The 22,764-nt window shown below is 41.5% G+C and overlaps 1 protein-coding gene across 1 annotated transcript; it reads left to right on the forward strand.

Annotated features, from left to right (window-relative positions):
* Positions 1 to 2,088: 2,088 nt before the first annotated feature.
* On the forward strand, positions 2,089 to 2,424 carry LOC132092015 (uncharacterized). Its single transcript, XM_059498059.1, has one exon. The coding sequence runs from the start codon at positions 2,089 to 2,091 to the stop codon at positions 2,422 to 2,424; it is 336 nt and encodes a 111-aa protein (XP_059354042.1).
* Positions 2,425 to 22,764: the final 20,340 nt, after the last annotated feature.

The following is a 22,764-nucleotide window of genomic DNA, read 5'->3' on the forward strand; positions in this document are numbered from 1 at the left end:
CCAAAGAGAACAGCCCAGTGGGTCCAGTGCCACCGGCAGATGTCGCTGGATCTGGCCATCCAACTGGCGGAGGACCAGCTGGCGGCGTGCTCCGGGGTTGGCTCCTACTGCCTCCCCACGCAAATCGTTTGACCCACTTCCTGCTACTAGGGCGGAGGGAAGGCCTGGGCTGGCCTGTTGGCATTTTGGGGATCCGGGCCATTTTGTGGATCGGTGCCCAGTCTTGGAGGTGGGGACAGTGGTCCGGATCCTGGATGACCCGCAGGCTGCCCCCGATCAAGCTGGGTTATACCAAATACCTGTGAGTATTAAGGGGGGTACCTATCGGGCCTTGGTGGATTCAGGTTGTAACCAGACCTCCATCCATCAAACCTTGACACAATCTGGGGCATTGGATAAAGGCCGCATGGTTAAGGTAAAGTGTGTGCACAGGGATATAGTGGAATACCCCGTAAAAGCCATATCCATCAAATTTAGGGGTCAAAAGCATTGTGTGGAGGTGGCTGTAAGCCTGCGCCTCCGGCATCTGCTAATTTTGGGAACCAATTGGCCAGCTTTTGAACAGTAATTGGGGTGTTCATCAGCGGATGTCTCTGGGAAAAAAGGCGGCAGTTGGCGGGGGCGAGCGCTCAGGTTGGTTTAAACTGTACCGGGACCCAGTGGGGCGGGTTCAGGGGAACCGGGTGGCTTGGCGAGGCTAAACCTCTCCAGTTATGATGACTTTCCCCTGGAACAGTCCCACAACGAGACACTCAAACATGTGCTCGAATAGGTCCATTCCATCGACGGGCAGATCCTTCAACCTGACCGCACGCTCTCCTATCTGTATTTTGCCATTATTAAAGACAGGTTTTATCAAGGGGCCCAAGACACTTAGACAAAGGAAGATACAACCCAATTATTAGTGCCACGGAGCCGTCGGGAAATGCTTTTTCAGAGGGCGCATTGTAACCCAATGGCGGGGCATCTAGGGGTGACAGCACTAAGTCGTCTAATGACCCGATTATTTTGGCCAGGCATTAACGAGAGCATGCGCAGATTGTGCGCAGCATGTCGGGAATGTCAGTTGGTGAACCCACCGGCCGCCCCAAAAGCGCCATTGCGCCCTTTACCTCTGGTGAAGGTCCCCTTTGAATGAATTGGTATGGACCTCATCAGGCCATTAGAACAGTCGGCATGGGGACATCGCTTTGCGTTAGTTATAGTCGACTATACAACGCCAGAGGTGATCATCAAAGAGAAATCACTCGCCCTGGCCCCAGGGGGAGAGCACCTCTTGCCCTCACAGCTCACTGACATCATACGGTTACAATCCGAGTTTGCGATGTGTTTTTGCCCCTGCCTGGTCGTACCAATCCCATTAGAACAGTCGGTATGGGGACATCGCTTTGCATTAGTTATAGTCGACTATACAACGCCAGAGGCGATCGTCAAAGAGAAATCACTCACCCTGGCCCCAGGGGGAGAGCACCTCTTGCCCTCACAGCTCACTGACATCATACGGTTACAATCCGAGTTTGCAATGTGTTTTTGCCCCTGCCTGGTCGTACCAATCTGATTCAGCACCATATTGAGACGGAGCCGGGCGTGGTGGTTCGCAGCCAGCCGTACAGATTACCTGAACACAAACGAAAAGTGGTTCAGACGGAATTAGAGGCAATATTGGGGATGGGAGTAATTGAGGAGTCCCACAGCGACTGGGCGAGCCCAATAGTTTTGGTTCCTAAAACAGATGGCTCAGTGAGGTTTTGTGTGGACTATCGCAAGGTGAACGCAGTGTCAAAAGTTGATGCATATCGAATGCCACGAATTGAAGAGTTGCTTTATTGGTTAGGTACTGCTCGATTTTATTTGACATTGGACTTAGCGAAAGGATATTGGCAGATCCCCTTATCTCCCATGTCCAAAGAGAAAACAGCCTTCACCATGCCGCTTGGATTACACCAATTTGTGACACTTCCGTTTGGGTTGTTTGGTGCCCCAGCCACGTTTCAGCGCCTCATGGATAGGGTTCTATGGCCCCATGCTGCCTATGCCGCTGCCTACTTGGATGATATCATCATTTACAGTGGGGAATGGCAGCGGCATATGGAGCATTTGAGGGCCGCCCTCGGGGCGCTGAGACGGGTGGGGCTAATGGCCAACCTGAAGAAGTGCACAGTTGGGCGGGTGGAGGTAAGGTATCTGTGCTTCAACTTGGGTCATGGGCAGGTGCGTCCCCAAATTGATAAGACAGGAGCAATTGCAACTTGTCCCAGGCCTAAGACTAAGAAGGAAGTGAGGCTGGGGCTGGTGGGATATTACAGAAGATTTATTCCTGGTTATTCGAACTTCACCAGCCCGCTGACTGACCTTACTAAAAAGGAAGTACCAGATACAGACCAATGGAGGGAGCAGTGCCAGCAGGCTTTTTACCCAGGTTAAGGCTGCCTTGTGTGGCCGACCGCTCCTGCACGCTCCTAACTTTTCTCTCCCTTTTCTGTTGCAGACTGACATGTCAGACAGGGGGCTTGGCGCTGTCCTATCCCAGGAGGTGGAGGGGGAGGACCGTCCGGTGCTGTACATTAGTCGTAAGCTCTCAAAGAGAGAGACTAAGTACAGCACCATAGAGAAGGATTGTTTGGCCATCAGATGGGCAGTTCTCACCCTTCGCTATTACCTTCTGGGCCGGGAGTTCACCCTCTGCTCAGACCACGCAACCCCGGCAGTGGCTACACTGCATGAAGGACACCAACGCACAGATCACCGTTGGTATCTAGCCTTACAGCCTTTTATGTTCATTCTGAAGCCGTGGGCGCAGATGGCTGTGGCTGACTTCCTCTCCAGGAATTGGGGGGGGGGGGGCTTCAGGCCGGATGGCTCCCTGGCCTGAGTCAGGCGGTGGGGGTATGTGGTGGGGGAGGCGTGGTTCAGTGAGGTCTGCGACGGGAGAGAGAGCGAGGAGACGAGTGGTAGTAAGTGAGTCAAGTGCAAAATAACTAACACCTGGGTCTCGTTGTAGTGATTGGGGTGAGGAGGCAGTATAAAAGCCAGTTTGAAACTGGCTTAAGGAGAAAGGGCTGAGGACTTATGGGGAGCATGAACTGGAGGCCCAAAGAGACGAAGGCTGCAGTATTGTGAAATAGAAAAGTAGTTTGAAGTACATGCGCATGTGGCGCGATTTTTTTTTTGTTTAATTAATAAAATACCCACAAGCCTCAGAAAGCCAACCATGGTCTGGAAACTGGAAACTGTATTACAGAGGTCCAGAGTGTATCCACCACAGTATGCATCAGATTTACCTGTCTAGACCACAAAACATCACTGCCACACAGTGTTATGAAATAACAACTATGTATTTAAGTTCATTTGTCTGTATTGATTAAAATGTATTTGTTTTCATTACAAATGTAGAAATTAAAATTAAATGTTAATACTATACTAACTATAAGACATTTCATGACTGATGTTGCCTATAAACCCCAAATTACCTACAACCTTCTATTTCATTAAATCTGTTGCACAACTAGAAGTGAACATCATGAAATCACCAGTTTCAGTGTGGGTTTAACTTCCTATTTTCACCCAATGACCACTGGAAGAAATTAACATCCAAACTGAATTTAAAACGACTCAACAGCATCTTGATCAAGACTAATATTTGACATCAAATTGATATCAAGGTGCCTGCTGTGATATGTTTCTGATTATTATCATTGTTGAAAACTGTTGTGATGCTGAATATTTTTGTGGAAACCATCATTCATTATATTGTTCAGAATTCTTTGATTAATAGAGAATTCTATTAATGACTCCCTGACTGCGGGTGTCGCTGTTGGACAGTATTTTCTCTACTCGCCGGCAGCCATATCACCCTGGAGCCCAAGACCGGTTTCCCACTGAAGCTAAGCAGGGCTGAGCCTGGTCAGTACCTGGATGGGAGACCTCCTGAGAAAACTAGGTTGCTGCTGGAAGAGGTGCTAGTGAGGCCAGCAGGGGGTGCTCACCCTGTGGTCTGTGTGGGTCCTAATGCCCCAGTGTAGTGATGGGGACACTATACTGTCAACAAGCACCGTCCTTCGGATGAGGCGTTAAACCGAGGTACTGACTCTCTGTGGTCATTAAAAATCCCAGGAAGTCTTTCGAAAAGAGTAGAGGTGTGACCTCGGCATCCTGGCTAAATTCGCCCATTGGCCTCTGACCATCATGGCCTACTAACAATCCCCATATCTGCTGATTGGCTTCATCACTCTGTCTCCTCTCCACCAGTAAGCTGGTGTGTGGTGGGCGTTCTGGCGCACTATGGCTGCCGTCGCATCATCCAGGTGGATGCTGCACACTGGTGTTGGATGAGGAGATACCCCCTGACTATGTAAGCGTTTTGAGTGCCTAGAAAAGCGCTATATAAATGTAATGAATTATTATTATTATTACTTCCTGTTGGCCTTCTGTAGCTAATCGTAGCTCCGTGTAGCTGTTTTTTTTCTCTAGAATCTTTATCTTACTATCAATCTCTGTTTTTTAAAGTGATAAAATATAACTTAATTCACACCATATTTCTGATATTATCGATCAATCTTATCAGATAAATTTTGATCGTTCACTTTTATTATACGGCTTTGGATGCGTCTAGCTCAGGGATTCCTGTACATTTTTTGGTTCCGGCAACAGAGCCCCTGCAGCAGGGCAACTGGGTGACAGTGAGGCAGCGTAGTCGTGGGTCAAAACACCTCTCTTCTGTTCCGATCAAAATATTAAACAGGTTCTCCCCACTCAGTGATGCACCCACTGAGAAACCTGATGAAAGTGCTCTAGTTATTGGTGATTCTATTGTACGTAACTATCTTACTATCTAACTTATACTATACTAACTATCTTATTGGTGATTCTATTGTACGTAACTATCTTACTATTATGTTGATCTTACTATCACTCTCTGTTTTTTAAAGTGGTAAAATATAACTTAATTCACACCATATTTCTGATATTATCGATCAATCTTATCAGATTAACTTTGATCGTTCACTTTTATTTTATTTCCGTGAGTGCAGTACACCGGCAAAGCGTTAGCACTCGTTAGCTTGTCATAAGCGTCTTCATTCGAACCTATCGCTGTTTTCTTTTCTCCTCTCCCTCGCTCCAGTTTTTCACAAGTTCATCAAACAACCGCAGTAAGAATTTTCATCAAGCACGGTGAATAATGGCTTCTCCTATCATTGTTTCTTGCACCTCTTGCCACATGTACAGTTTATCTATCTCTGTCGCTGATGAGGGATTCACATGTGATAAATGCAGGGAAATAGTTAGGCTGACAGAGAAGATTTCAGAATTAGAGACACGCATTCCAAACTTTATTTGAGGAAAGTAAAAATGTTAGGGCTCTAGATACGGCTTTGGATGCGTCTAGCTCAGGGATTCCTGTACATTGTTCGGTTCCGGAAACAGAGCCCCAGCAGCAGGGCAACTGGGTGACGGTGAGGCAGCGTAGTCGTGGGTCAAAACACCGCTCTTCTGTTCCGATCAAAACATTAAACAGGTTCTCCCCACTCAGTGATGCACCCACTGAGAAACCTGATGAAAGTGCTCTAGTTATTGGTGATTCTATTGTATGGAACGTGAATATAGAGACACCAGCCACCATAGTCAAATGTTTACCGGGAGCCAGAGCGCCTGACATCTTGGCAAATTTAAAAGTGCTGGCTAATGCTAAACGTAAATACAGTAAGATTGTTATTCATGCTGGCGCTAATGATGTTCGACTTCGCCAGTCGGAGATCACTAAAAATAACATTAAAGAAGTGTGTGAACTTGCAAGCACGATGTCAGACACTGTAATATGCTCTGGTCCCCTCCCTGCTTACCCTGGCGATGAGATGCATAGCAGATTGTCATCACTCAATGGCTGGATGTCTAAGTGGTGCCCACAGAATAACATAGGTTTCATAGACAATTGGACGAGCTTTTGGGGCAGACCTGACCTGTTTAAAAGACAGTCTTCATCCCTCCTGGGGTGGCGCCACTCTTCTCTCTAGAAATATGGCAAATAGTCTTAGTGTTTATACTTGACTAACTGGGGCCCAGGTCAGGAAGCAGACAGACTGGCTAAACCGACCGTCTGCTAGCTGCCTCCCGTCACAGAGGTCAGTTAATTCTCAGCACATAGAGACTCTTTCACCTAGAAATCACACTATAGAGACTGTGTCTGTTCCCCGAACTAGAAAAACCAAAAAACGTCCAAACCAAGTTAAGATTAACAATTTAATTGAGGTTCAACAAATAAAAAACAGAAGCAATATGAATAAACAAATGATAAAGCTTGGCTTATTGAATATCAGATCCCTTTCTACGAAAACACTTTTTGTAAATAATATGATCACTGATCATAATATAGATGTGCTCTGTTTGACAGAAACCTGGCTAAAACCTGATGATTACATTATTTTAAATGAGTCCACCCCCCAAGATTACTGTTATAAACATGAGCCACGTCTAAAAGGCAAAGGTGGAGGTGTTGCTTCAATTTATAACAACGTTTTCAAGATTTCTCAGAGGGCAGGCTACAAGTATAACTCGTTTGAAGTAATGGTACTTCATATAACATTATCCAAAGAAACAAATGTTAATGATAAATCCCCTGTTATGTTTGTACTGGCTACTGTATACAGGCCACCAGGGCACCATACAGACTTTATTAAAGAGTTTGGTGATTTTACATCTGAGTTAGTTCTGGCTGCAGATAAAGTTTTAATAGTTGGTGATTTTAATATCCATGTTGATAATGAAAACGATGCATTGGGATCAGCATTTATAGACATTCTGAACTCTATTGGTGTTAGACAACACGTTTCAGGACCTACTCATTGTCGAAATCATACTCTAGATTTAATACTGTCACATGGAATTGATGGTGATGGTGTTGAAATTATTCAGCCAAGTGATGATATCTCAGATCATTATTTAGTTCTTTGCAAAATTCATATAGCCAAAATTGTAAATTCTACTTCTTGTTACAAGTATGGAAGAACCATCACTTCTAACACAAAAGACTGCTTTTTAAGTTATCTTAATGTGGATGTGGAAGCGGCTGTACTGCGTTTGAGCTCCGTCACTATATTCTTTTCATTTACTATTTTTAACTCAAAAATCAATTTTATACATCATCGTTTCCGTTTATATAACGTGTGAATATATCCTCTATTGTATTCTACAACAAAAACAATCAGAGCGCCTCGCTATCACTAGTTTTATTTTGATCTCCCGGGTCCGCTATTAGCTTTTAGCCCGTTAGCATCAGCGGCGTGGTTGCAGCTAACTGCGCTAACATTGCTAATACTCTATTCACACACATTACCACTGCTGTACTCACTGTTACTTGCTTTAATGGCGGATGAATGTCTCCACTCTGTGCAGCTCGAGCTCGAGGCCGTGGGAAAGCAGATTCGCGACCTGGAGGTGAGGCAGGCCCAGCTGAGAGAGCGGAGAACCGCGCTGGAATCATCCCGGGCTGACGCTCACAAGTCCGGGGTAAGTATACAGCGATCTGCTAACAGTCCCACCACGTCTACTCCGTGTGTTTCTCTGCACAGGCCCGGTGCACCCAGGACGCGATCTTCCCAGATGTCCTTCACTGCGACGCCGGGACACCACGGACCCTGGGTGCATCCACAGCGGAGGACGCGAGCCGGGTCCCGGGCGACGACTTCTCCCCCTCCTGCCTTCGACATCTCCATCCGGAACCGCTTCGCTCCCCTCCGCGAGACAGGACGCGATGCTGTGATCATCGGAGACTCCATCGTCCGACATGTAAGTGCTACGTTAGCCGAAGGTAAAGTGCACACTCATTGTTTGCCTGGTGCTCGTGTTCTCGATGTTTCTGCGCAGATACCCGCGATCCTGAAGGTCGACGAGAGCCCCAGAGCGGTCGTGCTTCACGCCGGGGTTAACGACACCACGCTGCGGCAGACGGAGACGCTGAAGAGGGACTTCAGCAGCCTGATCGAGACGGTTCGCAGCACGACGCCCGCAGCGACGATCGTCGTGTCAGGACCACTGCCCACGTATCGACGAGGACACGAAAGGTTCAGTAGACTTTTTGCTTTAAATGAATGGCTGTTGTCATGGTGTAAAGAACAGAAACTGCTATTTGTTAATAACTGGAATCTTTTCTGGGAGCGTCCTAGGCTGTTTCGCGCTGATGGATTACACCACAGCAGAATCGGAGCGGAGCTGCTCTCTGACAACATCTCCAGGACACTTCGCTCCATGTGACTAGTAAGACAATTCTCTAATAACTATTATGATGAGTTTTGTTCCACCCGCTTAAATGATAAAAGTACTTGTGCTGTAAAAACTATTAAGACTGTGTTTGTTCCCCGAATAGTGAGGTCAAAATATAATGTAGGATCTAGAAAAAATCTTATCGTAATTAAACCAGAAAAATGTAAAGTAAATGAACAAAAACAATTTTTAAAGTTTGGGCTCATAAATATTAGATCACTCACATCCAAAGCAGTTATTGTAAATGAAATGATCACAGAAAATAGTTTTGATGTACTCTGCTTGACTGAAACCTGGCTAAAACCAAATGATTATTTTGGTCTAAATGAATCTACTCCACCAAACTACTGTTATAAGCATGAGCCCCGTCAGACTGGTCGTGGAGGAGGTGTTGCAACAATATATAGTGATATTCTCAATGTTACCCAGAAAACAGGATACAGGTTTAACTCTTTTGAAATACTTCTGCTAAATGTTACACTGTCAGACATGCAAAAGAAATCTAATGTATCTCTTGCTCTGGCTACTGTGTATAGACCACCAGGGCCGTATACAGAATTCCTAAAAGAAATTGCAGATTTCCTCTCAGACCTTCTAGTTACAGTTGATAAGGTGCTAATCATGGGAGATTTTAATATTCACGTTGATAATGCAAATGATACATTAGGACTTGCGTTTACTGACCTAATAAACTCCTTTGGAGTCAAGCAAAATGTCACCGGGCCCACTCATCGTTTTAATCATACACTAGATCTAATTATATCGCATGGAATCGATCTTACTGCTATAGATATTGTACCCCAATGTGATGATATTACAGACCATTTCCTTGTATCGTGCATGCTGCGTATAACTGATATTAACTATATGTCTCAGCGTTACCGTCTGGGCAGAACTATTGTTCCAGCCACCAAAGACAGATTCGCAAATAACCTGCCTGATCTATCTCAACTGCTATTTGTACCCAAAAATACACATGAATTAGACGAAATTACTGACAACATGGGCACTATTTTCTCTAATACATTAGAAGCTGTTGCCCCCATCAAATAGAAAAAGGTTAGAGAAAAACGTACTGTGCCATGGTATAACAGTAATACTCACTCTCTCAAGAAAGTAACTCGTAGTCTTGAACGCAAATGGAGAAAAACTAACTTGGAAGTTTTTAAAATTGCATGGAAAAACAGTATGTCCAGGTATAGACAGATTCTAAAAACTGCTGGGGGAGAGCATATCCACAAACTCATTGAAAATAACCAAAACAATCCAAGGTTTTTATTTAGCACAGTGGCTAAATTAACAAATTACCAGACGCCACCTGATTCAAATATTCCACCAACGTTAAATAGTAATGACTTTATGAATTTCTTCACTGATAAAATAGATAACATTAGAAATACAATAGCGAATGTAGATTCTACAGCGTCTAACACTTCAGTTTCATCCATCGCACCCAAAGATAAACTGCAGTACTTTACAAATATAGGACAGGAAGAGCTAAATAAACTTATCACTGTATCTAAACCAACAACATGTTTATTAGATCCTGTACCCACTAAATTACTAAAAGAGCTGTTACCTGTAGCCGAAGAACCGCTTCTCAATATCATTAACTCGTCGTTATCTTTAGGTCACGTCCCAAAACCATTCAAGCTGGCGGTTATCAAGCCTCTTATTAAGAAACCAAAACTAGATCCTAGTGTACTGGCAAATTATAGGCCTATTTCAAATCTTCCATTTATGTCTAAAATTTTAGAAAAAGTTGTGTCTGCTCAATTGAGCACCTTCCTGCATAAAAATGATCTGTATGAAGAATTTCAGTCAGGTTTTAGGCCCCACCATAGCACAGAAACTGCACTTGTTAAAATTACAAATGACCTGCTTCTTGCGTCAGATCAAGGCTGCATCTCATTTCTAGTCTTACTTCTTAGTGCTGCTTTCGACACCATAGATCATGACATACTCATAGATCGATTACAAAACTATACAGGTATTCAAGGGCAGGCTCTAAGATGGTTTAGATCCTACCTGTCCGATCGCTACCATTTTGTTTACTTAAATGGGGTGTCATCTCATTTATCATCAGTAAAATATGGAGTGCCACAAGGATCCGTCCTAGGTCCCCTTCTATTTTCAATATACATGTTGCCCCTTGGTAATATTATTAGAAAATACGGAATTAGCTTCCACTGTTATGCTGATGATACTCAGCTATATATTTCAACGAGACCAGATGAAACTTCCCAATTATCTAAGCTAACAGAGTGTGTTAAAAATGTAAAAGATTGGATGACAAATAATTTTCTCCAATTAAATTCGGATAAGACAGAGATATTAATTATTGGACCAAAAAACACTACACAGAATCTTGTAGATTACAATCTGCAACTAGACGGATGTACTGTTACTTCCTCTACAGTCAGAAATCTGGGTGTTATATTGGACAGCAATTTGTCTTTTGAAAATCATATTTCCAATGTTACAAAAACCGCATTCTTCCATCTTAGAAACATTGCCAAGCTACGAAACATGTTATCTGTTTCTGATGCAGAAAAGCTAGTTCATGCTTTCATGACCTCTAGACTGGACTATTGTAATGGACTTCTAGGTGGTTGTCCTGCTTCGTCAATAAACAAGCTACAGGTAGTCCAAAATGCAGCAGCTAGAGTCCTTACCAGGTCAAGAAAATATGATCATATTACCCCAATTTTACAGTCTCTGCACTGGCTACCTATTAAGTTCCGTATCAGTTACAAATTATCATTACTTACCTATAAGGCCCTAAATGGTTTAGCTCCTGCGTACCTAACTAGCCTTCTACCACGCTACAACCCATCACGCACCCTAAGGTCACAAAACGCTGGACTTTTGGTAGTTCCTAGGATAGCAAAGTCCACTAAAGGAGGTAGAGCTTTTTCACATTTGGCTCCCAAACTCTGGAATAGCCTTCCTGATAATGTTCGGGGTTCAGACACACTCTCTCTGTTTAAATCTAGATTAAAAACGCATCTCTTTCGCCAAGCATTCGAATAATGTATCTCTTAAATTGTGAGTGTAGTTGCATCTGCATTTTTATTCTTTAGCTTGGGTTAAACTAATTTTACTTTGTTGGATCAGCAGCTATGCTAATGATGTCTCTATTTTGTTTCTATGTTTTGCCACGGGATTTACATCCCGTGGTAACTAGGATTTACACAAGCTCCAGTCTGGATCCAGAACACCTGAGAAGAGATGATGCTGACCCTCAGAGGACCCCAGATGATGCTAACCTTGAATCAACAAACAGAACTAACAATTATTGCTACATGTGTGACTGCATCCTATAATTACTATTAATGAATAATATTGATAGTTCATCATCTAGCTGACTACGTCTTGTATTATTATTATTATTATTTTTATTTTTCTAAAATCCTGTCAAACGTGCACAAACTACTAGCTACTACTAAATATTGTAGAAACATAATTTTCTGTAAAGTTGCTTTGTAACGATTTGTATTGTAAAAAGCGCTATACAAATAAACTTGAATTGAATTAAATAAACTTGAATTATCTTCCTGATGTATCCAAATTCCTTAGCATATCCAAAACCTCAGAACAACTTGATGATGTAACAGAAACTATGGACTCTCTCTTTTCTAGCACTTTAAATAAAGTTGCTCCTTTACGCTTAAGGAAGGTTAAGGAAAACAGTTTGACACCATGGTATAATGAGCATACTCGCACCCTAAAGAGAGCAGCCCGAAAAATGGAGCGCAGCTGGAGGAAAACAAAACTAGAGGTATTTCGTATTGCTTGGCGGGAAAGTAACATATCCTACAGAAAAGCATTCAAAACTGCTAGATCCGATTACTTTTCTTCTCTTTTAGAAGAAAACAAACATAACCCCAGGTATTTATTCAATACAGTGGCTAAATTAACGAAAAATAAAGCCTCAACAAGTGTTGACATTTCCCAACACCACAGCAGTAATGACTTTATGAACTACTTTACTTCTAAAATCGATACTATTAGAGATAAAATTGCAACCATTCAGCCGTCAGCTACAGTATCACATCAGACAGTGCACTATAGACCCCCTGAGGAACAGTTCCACTCATTCTCTACCATAGGAGAGGAAGAATTGTATAAGCTTGTTAAATCATCTAAACCAACAACATGTATGTTAGACTCTATACCATCTAAGCTCCTGAAAGAGGTGCTTCCAGAAGTCATAGATCCTCTTCTGACTATTATTAATTCCTCATTGTCATTAGGATATGTCCCCAAAACCTTCAAACTGGCTGTTATTAAGCCTCTCATCAAAAAACCACAACTTGACCCCAAAGAACTAGTTAATTATAGACCAATCTCGAATCTCCCTTTTCTGTCCAAGATACTAGAAAAGGTGGTATCCACACAATTATATTCCTTCTTAGAGAAAAATGGTATATGTGAGGATTTCCAGTCAGGATTTAGACCGTATCATAGTACTGAGACTGCTCTTCTTAGAGTTACAAATGATCTGCTCTTATCATCTGATCGTGGGTGTATCTCTCTATTAGTTTTATTGGATCTTAATGCTGCGTTTGACACAATTGACCACAACATTCTTTTGCATAGACTTGAATACTTTGTTGGCATCAGTGGAAGTGCATTAGCATGGTTTAAATCGTACTTATATGACTGCCATCAGTTCGTAGCAGTGAATGAAGATGTACCCTATCGATCACAAGTGCAGTATGGAGTACCTCAAGGCTCAGTGCTAGGGCCGCTACTCTTCACGCTTTATATGTTACCCTTGGGAGATATCATCAGGAAACATGGTGTTAGCTTTCACTGTTATGCTGATGATACTCAGCTCTATATTTCTTCGCAGCCCGGTGAAACACACCAATTTGAAAAACTAATGGATTGCATAGTCGATATAAAAAACTGGATGACGAGTAATTTCTTACTGCTAAATTCTGAAAAAACAGAGGTGTTAATTATAGGACCTAAAAACTCTGCTTGTAATAACCTAGAACACTGTCTAAGACTTGATGGTTGCTCTGTCAATTCTTCGTCATCAGTTAGGAACCTAGGTGTGCTACTTGATCGCAATCTTTCCTTAGAAAGCCACGTTTCTTGCATTTGTAAAACTGCATTTTTCCATTTCAAAAATATATCTAAATTACGGCCTATGCTCTCAATGTCAAATGCAGAAATGTTAATCCATGCATTTATGACCTCAAGGTTAGATTATTGTAATGCTTTATTGGGTGGTTGTTCTGCACGCTTAGTAAACAAGCTACAGCTAGTCCAAAATGCAGCAGCAAGAGTTCTTACTAGAACCAGGAAGTATGACCATATTAGCCCGGTCCTGTCAACACTGCACTGGCTCCCTATCAAGCATCGCATAGATTTTAAAATATTGCTTATTACTTATAAAGCCCTGAATGGTTTAGCACCTCAGTATTTGAATGAGCTCCTTTTACATTATAATCCTCTACGTCCGCTACATTCTCAAAACTCAGGCAATTTGATAATACCTAGAATATCAAAATCAACTGCAGGCGGCAGATCCTTTTCCTATTTGGCGCCCAAACTCTGGAATAACCTACCTAACATTGTTCGGGAGGCAGACACACTCTTGCAGTTTAAATCTAGATTAAAGACCCATCTCTTTAACCTGGCATACACATAACATACTAATATGCTTTTATTATCCAAATCCGTTAAAGGATTTTTAGGCTGCATTAATTAGGTAAACCGGAACCGGAAACACTTCCCATAACAACCTATGTACTTGCTACATCATTAGAAGAATGGCATCTACGCTAATATTTGTCTGTTTCTCTCTTGTTCCGAGGTAACCGTGGCCACCAGATCCAGTCTGTGTCCAGATCAGAGGGTCACTGCAGTCACCCGGATCCAGTACGTATCCAGACCAGATGCTGGATCAGCACCTAGAAAGGACCTCTACATCCCTGAAAGACAGCGGAGACCAGGACAACTAGAGCCCCAGATACAGATCCCCTGTAAAGACCTTGTCTCAGAGGAGCACCAGGACAAGACCACAGGAAACAGATGATTCTTCTGCACAATCTGACTTTGCTGCAGCCTGGAATTAAACTACTGATTTCGTCTGGTCAGAGGAGAACTGGCCCCCCAACTGAGCCTGGTTTCTCCCAAGGTTTTTTTCTCCATTCTGTCACCGATGGAGTTTCGGTTCCTTGCCGCTGTCGCCTCTGGCTTGCTTAGTTGGGGACACTTCATCTACAGCGATATCGTTGACTTGATTGCAAATAAATGCACAGACACTATTTAACTGAACAGAGATGACATAACTGAATCCAATGATGAACTGCCTTTAACTATCATTTTTGCATTATTGACACTGTTTTCCTAATGAATGTTGTTCAGTTGCTTTGACGCAATGTATTTTGTTTAAAGCGCTAAATAAATAAAGGTGACATTGACATTGACATTGACATTGACGTAACGTGAATATAGAGACACCAGCCACCATAGTCAAATGTTTACTGGGAGCCAGAGCGCCTGACATCTTGGCAAATTTAAAAGTGCTGGCTAATGCTAAACGTAAATACAGTAAGATTGTTATTCATGCCGGCGCTAATGCTAAACTTCGACTTCGCCAGTCGGAGATCACTAAAAATAACATTAAAGAGGTGTGTGGACTTGCAAGAGGCATTGAGGTTCAACAAATAAAAAACAGATGCAATATGGATAAACAAATGATAAAGCTTGGCTTATTGAATATCAGATCCCTTTCTACGAAAACACTTTTTGTAAATAATATGATCACTGATCATAATATAGATGTGCTCTGTTTGCCAGAAACCTGGCTAAAACCTGATGATTACATTATTTTAAATGAGTCCACCCCCCAAGATTACTGTTATAAACATGAGCCACGTCTAAAAGGCAAAGGGGGAGGTGTTGCTTAAATTTATAACAACGTTTTCAGGATTTCTCAGAGGGCAGGCTTCAAGTATAACTCGTTTGAAGTAATGGTGCTTCATATAACATTATCCAGAGAAACAAATGTTAATGATAAATCCCCTGTTATGTTTGTACTGGCTACTGTATACAGGCCACCAGGCCACCATACAGATCTTTATTAAAGAGTTTGGTGATTTTACATCTGAGTTCTGGCTGCAGATAAAGTTTTAATAGTTGGTGATTTTAAAATCAATGTTGATAATGAAAAAGATGCATTGGGGTAAGCATTTATAGACATTCTGAACTCTATTGGGGTTAGACAACACGTTTCAGGACCTACTCATTGTCGAAATCATACTCTAGATTTAATACTGTCACATGGAATTGATGTTGATAGTGTTGAAATTATGCAGCCAAGTGATGATATAAGTTTTGTGCAAACTTCATATAGTCAAAATTGTAAATTTTACTTCTTGTTACAAGTATGGAAGAATCATCACGTCTACCACAAAAGACTGCTTTTTAAGTTATCTTCCTGATGTATCCAAATTCCTTAGCATATCCAAAACCTCAGAACAACCTGATGATGTAACAGAAACAACGGACTCTCTCTTTTCTAGCACTTTAAATACAGTTGCTCCTTTACACTTAAGGAAGGTTAAGGAAAACAGTTTGACACCATGGTATAATGAGCATACTCGCACCCTAAAGAGAGCAGCCCGAAAAATGGAGCGCAGCTGGAGGAAAACAAAACTAGAGGTATTTCGTATTGCTTGGCGGGAAAGTAACATATCCTACAGAAAAGCATTCAAAACTGCTAGATCCGATTACTTTTCTTCTCTTTTAGAAGAAAACAAACATAACCCCAGGTATTTATTCAATACAGTGGCTAAATTAACGAAAAATAAAGCCTCAACAAGTGTTGACATTTCCCAACACCATAGCAGTAATGACTTTATGAACTACTTTACTTCTAAAATCGATACTATTAGAGATAAAATTGCAACCATTCAGCCGTCAGCTACAGTATCACATCAGACAGTGCACTATAGACCCCCTGAGGAACAGTTCCACTCATTCTCTACCATAGGAGAGGAAGAATTGTATAAGCTTGTTAAATCATCTAAACCAACAACATGTATGTTAGACTCTATACCATCTAAGCTCCTGAAAGAGGTGCTTCCAGAAGTCATAGATCCTCTTCTGACTATTATTAATTCCTCATTGTCATTAGGATATGTCCCCAAAACCTTCAAACTGGCTGTTATTAAGCCTCTCATCAAAAAACCACAACTTGACCCCAAAGAACTAGTTAATTATAGACCAATCTCGAATCTCCCTTTTCTGTCCAAGATACTAGAAAAGGTGGTATCCACACAATTATATTCCTTCTTAGAGAAAAATGGTATATGTGAGGATTTCCAGTCAGGATTTAGACCGTATCATAGTACTGAGACTGCTCTTCTTAGAGTTACAAATGATCTGCTCTTATCATCTGATCGTGGGTGTATCTCTCTATTAGTTTTATTGGATCTTAATGCTGCGTTTGACACAATTGACCACAACATTCTTTTGCATAGACTTGAATACTTTGTTGGCATCAGTGGAAGTGCATTAGCATGGTTTAAATCGTACTTATATGACTGCCATCAGTTCGTAGCAGTGAATGAAGATGTATCCTATCGATCACAAGTGCAGTATGGAGTACCTCAAGGCTCAGTGCTAGGGCCGCTACTCTTCACGCTTTATATGTTACCCTTGGGAGATATCATCAGGAAACATGGTGTTAGCTTTCACTGTTATGCTGATGATACTCAGCTCTATATTTCTTCGCAGCCCGGTGAAACACACCAATTTGAAAAACTAATGGATTGCATAGTCGATATAAAAAACTGGATGACGAGTAATTTCTTACTGCTAAATTCTGAAAAAACAGAGGTGTTAATTATAGGACCTAAAAACTCTGCTTGTAATAACCTAGAACACTGTCTAAGACTTGATGGTTGCTCTGTCAATTCTTCGTCATCAGTTAGGAACCTAGGTGTGCTACTTGATCGCAATCTTTCCTTAGAAAGCCACGTTTCTTGCATTTGTAAAACTGCATTTTTCCATTTCAAAAATATATCTAAATTACGGCCTATGCTCTCAATGTCAAATGCAGAAATGTTAATCCATGCATTTATGACCTCAAGGTTAGATTATTGTAATGCTTTATTGGGTGGTTGTTCTGCACGCTTAGTAAACAAGCTACAGCTAGTCCAAAATGCAGCAGCAAGAGTTCTTACTAGAACCAGGAAGTATGACCATATTAGCCCGGTCCTGTCAACACTGCACTGGCTCCCTATCAAGCATCGCATAGATTTTAAAATATTGCTTATTACTTATAAAGCCCTGAATGGTTTAGCACCTCAGTATTTGAATGAGCTCCTTTTACATTATAATCCTCTACGTCCGCTACATTCTCAAAACTCAGGCAATTTGATAATACCTAGAATATCAAAATCAACTGCAGGCGGCAGATCCTTTTCCTATTTGGCGCCCAAACTCTGGAATAACCTACCTAACATTGTTCGGGAGGCAGACACACTCTTGCAGTTTAAATCTAGATTAAAGACCCATCTCTTTAACCTGGCATACACATAACATACTAATATGCTTTTATTATCCAAATCCGTTAAAGGATTTTTAGGCTGCATTAATTAGGTAAACCGGAACCGGAAACACTTCCCATAACAACCTATGTACTTGCTACATCATTAGAAGAATGGCATCTACGCTAATATTTGTCTGTTTCTCTCTTGTTCCGAGGTAACCGTGGCCACCAGATCCAGTCTGTGTCCAGATCAGAGGGTCACTGCAGTCACCCGGATCCAGTACGTATCCAGACCAGATGCTGGATCAGCACCTAGAAAGGACCTCTACATCCCTGAAAGACAGCGGAGACCAGGACAACTAGAGCCCCAGATACAGATCCCCTGTAAAGACCTTGTCTCAGAGGAGCACCAGGACAAGACCACAGGAAACAGATGATTCTTCTGCACAATCTGACTTTGCTGCAGCCTGGAATTAAACTACTGATTTCGTCTGGTCAGAGGAGAACTGGCCCCCCAACTGAGCCTGGTTTCTCCCAAGGTTTTTTTCTCCATTCTGTCACCGATGGAGTTTCGGTTCCTTGCCGCTGTCGCCTCTGGCTTGCTTAGTTGGGGACACTTCATCTACAGCGATATCGTTGACTTGATTGCAAATAAATGCACAGACACTATTTAACTGAACAGAGATGACATAACTGAATCCAATGATGAACTGCCTTTAACTATCATTTTTGCATTATTGACACTGTTTTCCTAATGAATGTTGTTCAGTTGCTTTGACGCAATGTATTTTGTTTAAAGCGCTAAATAAATAAAGGTGACATTGACATTGACATTGACATTGACGTAACGTGAATATAGAGACACCAGCCACCATAGTCAAATGTTTACTGGGAGCCAGAGCGCCTGACATCTTGGCAAATTTAAAAGTGCTGGCTAATGCTAAACGTAAATACAGTAAGATTGTTATTCATGCCGGCGCTAATGCTAAACTTCGACTTCGCCAGTCGGAGATCACTAAAAATAACATTAAAGAGGTGTGTGGACTTGCAAGAGGCATTGAGGTTCAACAAATAAAAAACAGATGCAATATGGATAAACAAATGATAAAGCTTGGCTTATTGAATATCAGATCCCTTTCTACGAAAACACTTTTTGTAAATAATATGATCACTGATCATAATATAGATGTGCTCTGTTTGCCAGAAACCTGGCTAAAACCTGATGATTACATTATTTTAAATGAGTCCACCCCCCAAGATTACTGTTATAAACATGAGCCACGTCTAAAAGGCAAAGGGGGAGGTGTTGCTTAAATTTATAACAACGTTTTCAGGATTTCTCAGAGGGCAGGCTTCAAGTATAACTCGTTTGAAGTAATGGTGCTTCATATAACATTATCCAGAGAAACAAATGTTAATGATAAATCCCCTGTTATGTTTGTACTGGCTACTGTATACAGGCCACCAGGCCACCATACAGATCTTTATTAAAGAGTTTGGTGATTTTACATCGGAGTTCTGGCTGCAGATAAAGTTTTAATAGTTGGTGATTTTAAAATCCATGTTGATAATGAAAAAGATGCATTGGGGTAAGCATTTATAGACATTCTGAACTCTATTGGGGTTAGACAACACGTTTCAGGACCTACTCATTGTCGAAATCATACTCTAGATTTAATACTGTCACATGGAATTGATGTTGATAGTGTTGAAATTATGCAGCCAAGTGATGATATAAGTTTTGTGCAAACTTCATATAGTCAAAATTGTAAATTTTACTTCTTGTTACAAGTATGGAAGAATCATCACGTCTACCACAAAAGACTGCTTTTTAAGTTATCTTCCTGATGTATCCAAATTCCTTAGCATATCCAAAACCTCAGAACAACCTGATGATGTAACAGAAACAACGGACTCTCTCTTTTCTAGCACTTTAAATACAGTTGCTCCTTTACACTTAAGGAAGGTTAAGGAAAACAGTTTGACGCCATGGTATAATGAGCATATTCGCACCCTAAAGAGAGCAACCCGAAAAATGGAGCGCAGCTGGAGGAAAACAAAACTAGAGGTATTTTGTATTGCTTGGCGGGAAAGTAGCCTATCCTACAGAAAAGCAATAAAAACTGCTAGATCCGATTACTTTTCTTCTCTTTTAGAAGAAAACAAACATAACCCCAGGTATTTATTCAATACAGTGGCTAAATTAACGAAAATAAAGCCTCAACAAGTGTTGACATTTCCCAACACCACAGCAGTAATGACTTCATGAACTATTTTACTTCTAAAATCTAAACTATTAGAGATAAAATTGCAACCATTCAGCCGTCAGCTACAGTATCGCATCAGACAGTACACTATAGACCCCCTGAGGAGCAGTTCCACTCATTCTCTACTATAGGAGAGGAAGAATTGCCATCTATACCATCTAAGCTCCTAAAAGAGGTGCTTCCAGAAGTCATAGATCCTCTTCTGACTATTATTAATTCCTCAATGTCATTAGGATATGTCCCCAAAACCTTCAAACTGGCTGTTATTAAGCCTCTCATTAAAAAACCACAACTTGACCCCAAAGAACTAGTTAATTATAGACCAATCTCGAATCTCCCTTTTCTGCCCAAAATACTAGAAAAGGTGGTATCCTCACAATTATATTCCCTCTTAGAGAAAAATGGTATATGTGAGGATTTCCAGTCAGTATTTAGACTGTATCATAGTACTGAGACTGCTCTCCTTAGAGTTACAAATTATCTGCTCTTATCATCTGATCGTGGGTGTATCTCTCTATTAGTTTTATTGGATCTTAGTGCTGCATTTTTTTGCACTTTTGCATAGACTTGAACACTTTGTTGGCATTAATGGAAGTGCATTAGCATGGTTTAAATTGTACTTATATGACCGTCATCAGTTCGTAGCAGTGAATGGAGATGTATCATATCGCTCACAAGTGCAGTATGGAGTACCTCAAGGCTCAGTACTAGGGCCACTACTCTTCACGCTTTATATGTTACCCTTGGGAGATATCATCAGGAAACATGGTGTTAGCTTTCACTGTTATGCTGATGATACTCAGCTCTATATTTCTTCGCGGCCTGGTGAAACACATCAATTTGAAAAACTAATGGAATGCATAGTCGATATAAAAAACTGGATGACGAGTAATTTCTTACTGCTTAATTCTGAAAAAACAGAGGTGTTAATTATAGGACCTAAAAACTCTGCTTGTAATAACCTAGAACACTGTCTAAGACTTGATGGTTGCTGTGTCAATTCTTCGTCATCAGTTAGGAACCTAGGTGTGCTATTTGATTGCAATCTTTCCTTAGAAAGCCACGTTTCTAGCATTTGTAAAACTGCATTTTTCCATCTAAAAAATATATCTAAATTACGGCCTATGCTCTCAATGTCAAATGCAGAAATGTTAATCCATGCATTTATGACCTCAATGTTAGATTATTGTAATGCTTTATTGGGTGGTTGTTCTGCACGCTTAGTAAACAAACTACAGCTAGTCCAAAATGCAGCAGCAAGAGTTCTTACTAAAACCAGGAAGTATGACCATATTAGCCCGGTCCTGTCAACACTGCACTGGCTCCCTATCAAACATCGTATAGATTTTAAAATATTGCTTATTACTTATAAAGCCCTGAATGGTTTAGCACCTCAGTATTTGGATGAGCTCCTTTTACATTATAATCCTCTACGTCCGCTACGTTCTCAAAACTCAGGCAATTTGATAATACCTAAAATATCAAAATCAACTGCGGGCGGCAGATCCTTTTCCTATTTGGCACCTAAACTTTGGAATAACCTACCTAACATTGTTCGGGAGGCAGACACACTCTTGCAGTTTAAATCTAGATTAAAGACCCATCTCTTTAACCTTGCTGAATTCAGTGATGTCATCTCTGTTCAGTTAAATAGTGTCTGTGCATTTATTTGCAATCAAGTCAACAAAATCATTGTAGATGAAGTGACCCCAACTAAGCAAGCCAGAGGCGACAGTGGCAAGGAACCGAAACTCCATCGGTGACAGAATGGAGAAAAAAACCTTGGGAGAAACCAGGCTCAGTTGGGGGGCCAGTTCTCCTCTGACCAGATGAAACCAGTAGTTCAATTCCAGGCTGCAGCAAAGTCAGATTGTGTAGAAGAATCATCTGTTTCCTGTGGTCTTGTCCTGGTGGTCCTCTGAGACAAGGTCTTTACAGGGGATCTGTATCTGGGGCTCTAGTTGTCCTGGTCTCCGCTGTCTTTCAGGGCAGTAGAGGTCCTTTCTAGGTGCTGATCCACCATCTGGTCTGGATACATACTGGATACGGGTGACTGCAGTGACCCTCTGATCTGGATACAGACTGGATCTGGTGGCTACGGTGACCTCAGAATAAGAGAGAAACAGACAAATATTAGCGTAGATGACATTCTTCTAATGATGTAGCAAGTACATAGGGTGTTATGGGAAGTGTTCCCAGTTTCGCTTTACCTAATTAATGCAGCCTAAAAATCCTTTAACGGATTTGGATATTAAAAGCATATTAGTATGTTATGTGTAAGCCAGGTTAAAGAGCTGGGTCTTTAATCTAGATTTAAACTGCAAGAGTGTGTCTGCCTCCCGAACAATGTTAGGTAGGTTATTCCAGAGTTTAGGCACCAAATAGGAAAAGGATCTGCCGCCCGCAGTTGATTTTGATATTCTAGGTATCATCAAATTGCTTGAGTTTTGAGAACGTAGCGGACGTAGAGGATTATAATGTAAAAGGAGCTCATCCAAATACTGAGGTGCTAAACCATTCAGGGCTTTATAAGTAATAAGCAATATTTTAAAATCTATACGATGTTTGATAGGGAGCCAGTGCAGTGTTGACAGGACCGGGCTAATATGGTCATACTTCCTGGTTCTAGTAAGTTTGTTTACTAAGCGTGCAGAGCAACCACCCAATAAAGCATTACAATAATCTAACCTTGAGGTCATAAATGCATGGATTAACATTTCTGCA

The sequence above is a fragment of the Carassius carassius genome, chromosome 18, assembly GCF_963082965.1.
Source record: "Carassius carassius chromosome 18, fCarCar2.1, whole genome shotgun sequence".
Classification (NCBI taxonomy): Eukaryota; Metazoa; Chordata; class Actinopteri; order Cypriniformes; family Cyprinidae; genus Carassius; species Carassius carassius.

Coding starts and splice junctions, on each gene's coding strand:
- LOC132092015 (XM_059498059.1), top strand. CDS start 2,089: ATGGAGCATTTGAGGGCCGCCCTCGGGGCGCTGAGACGGGTGGGGCTA.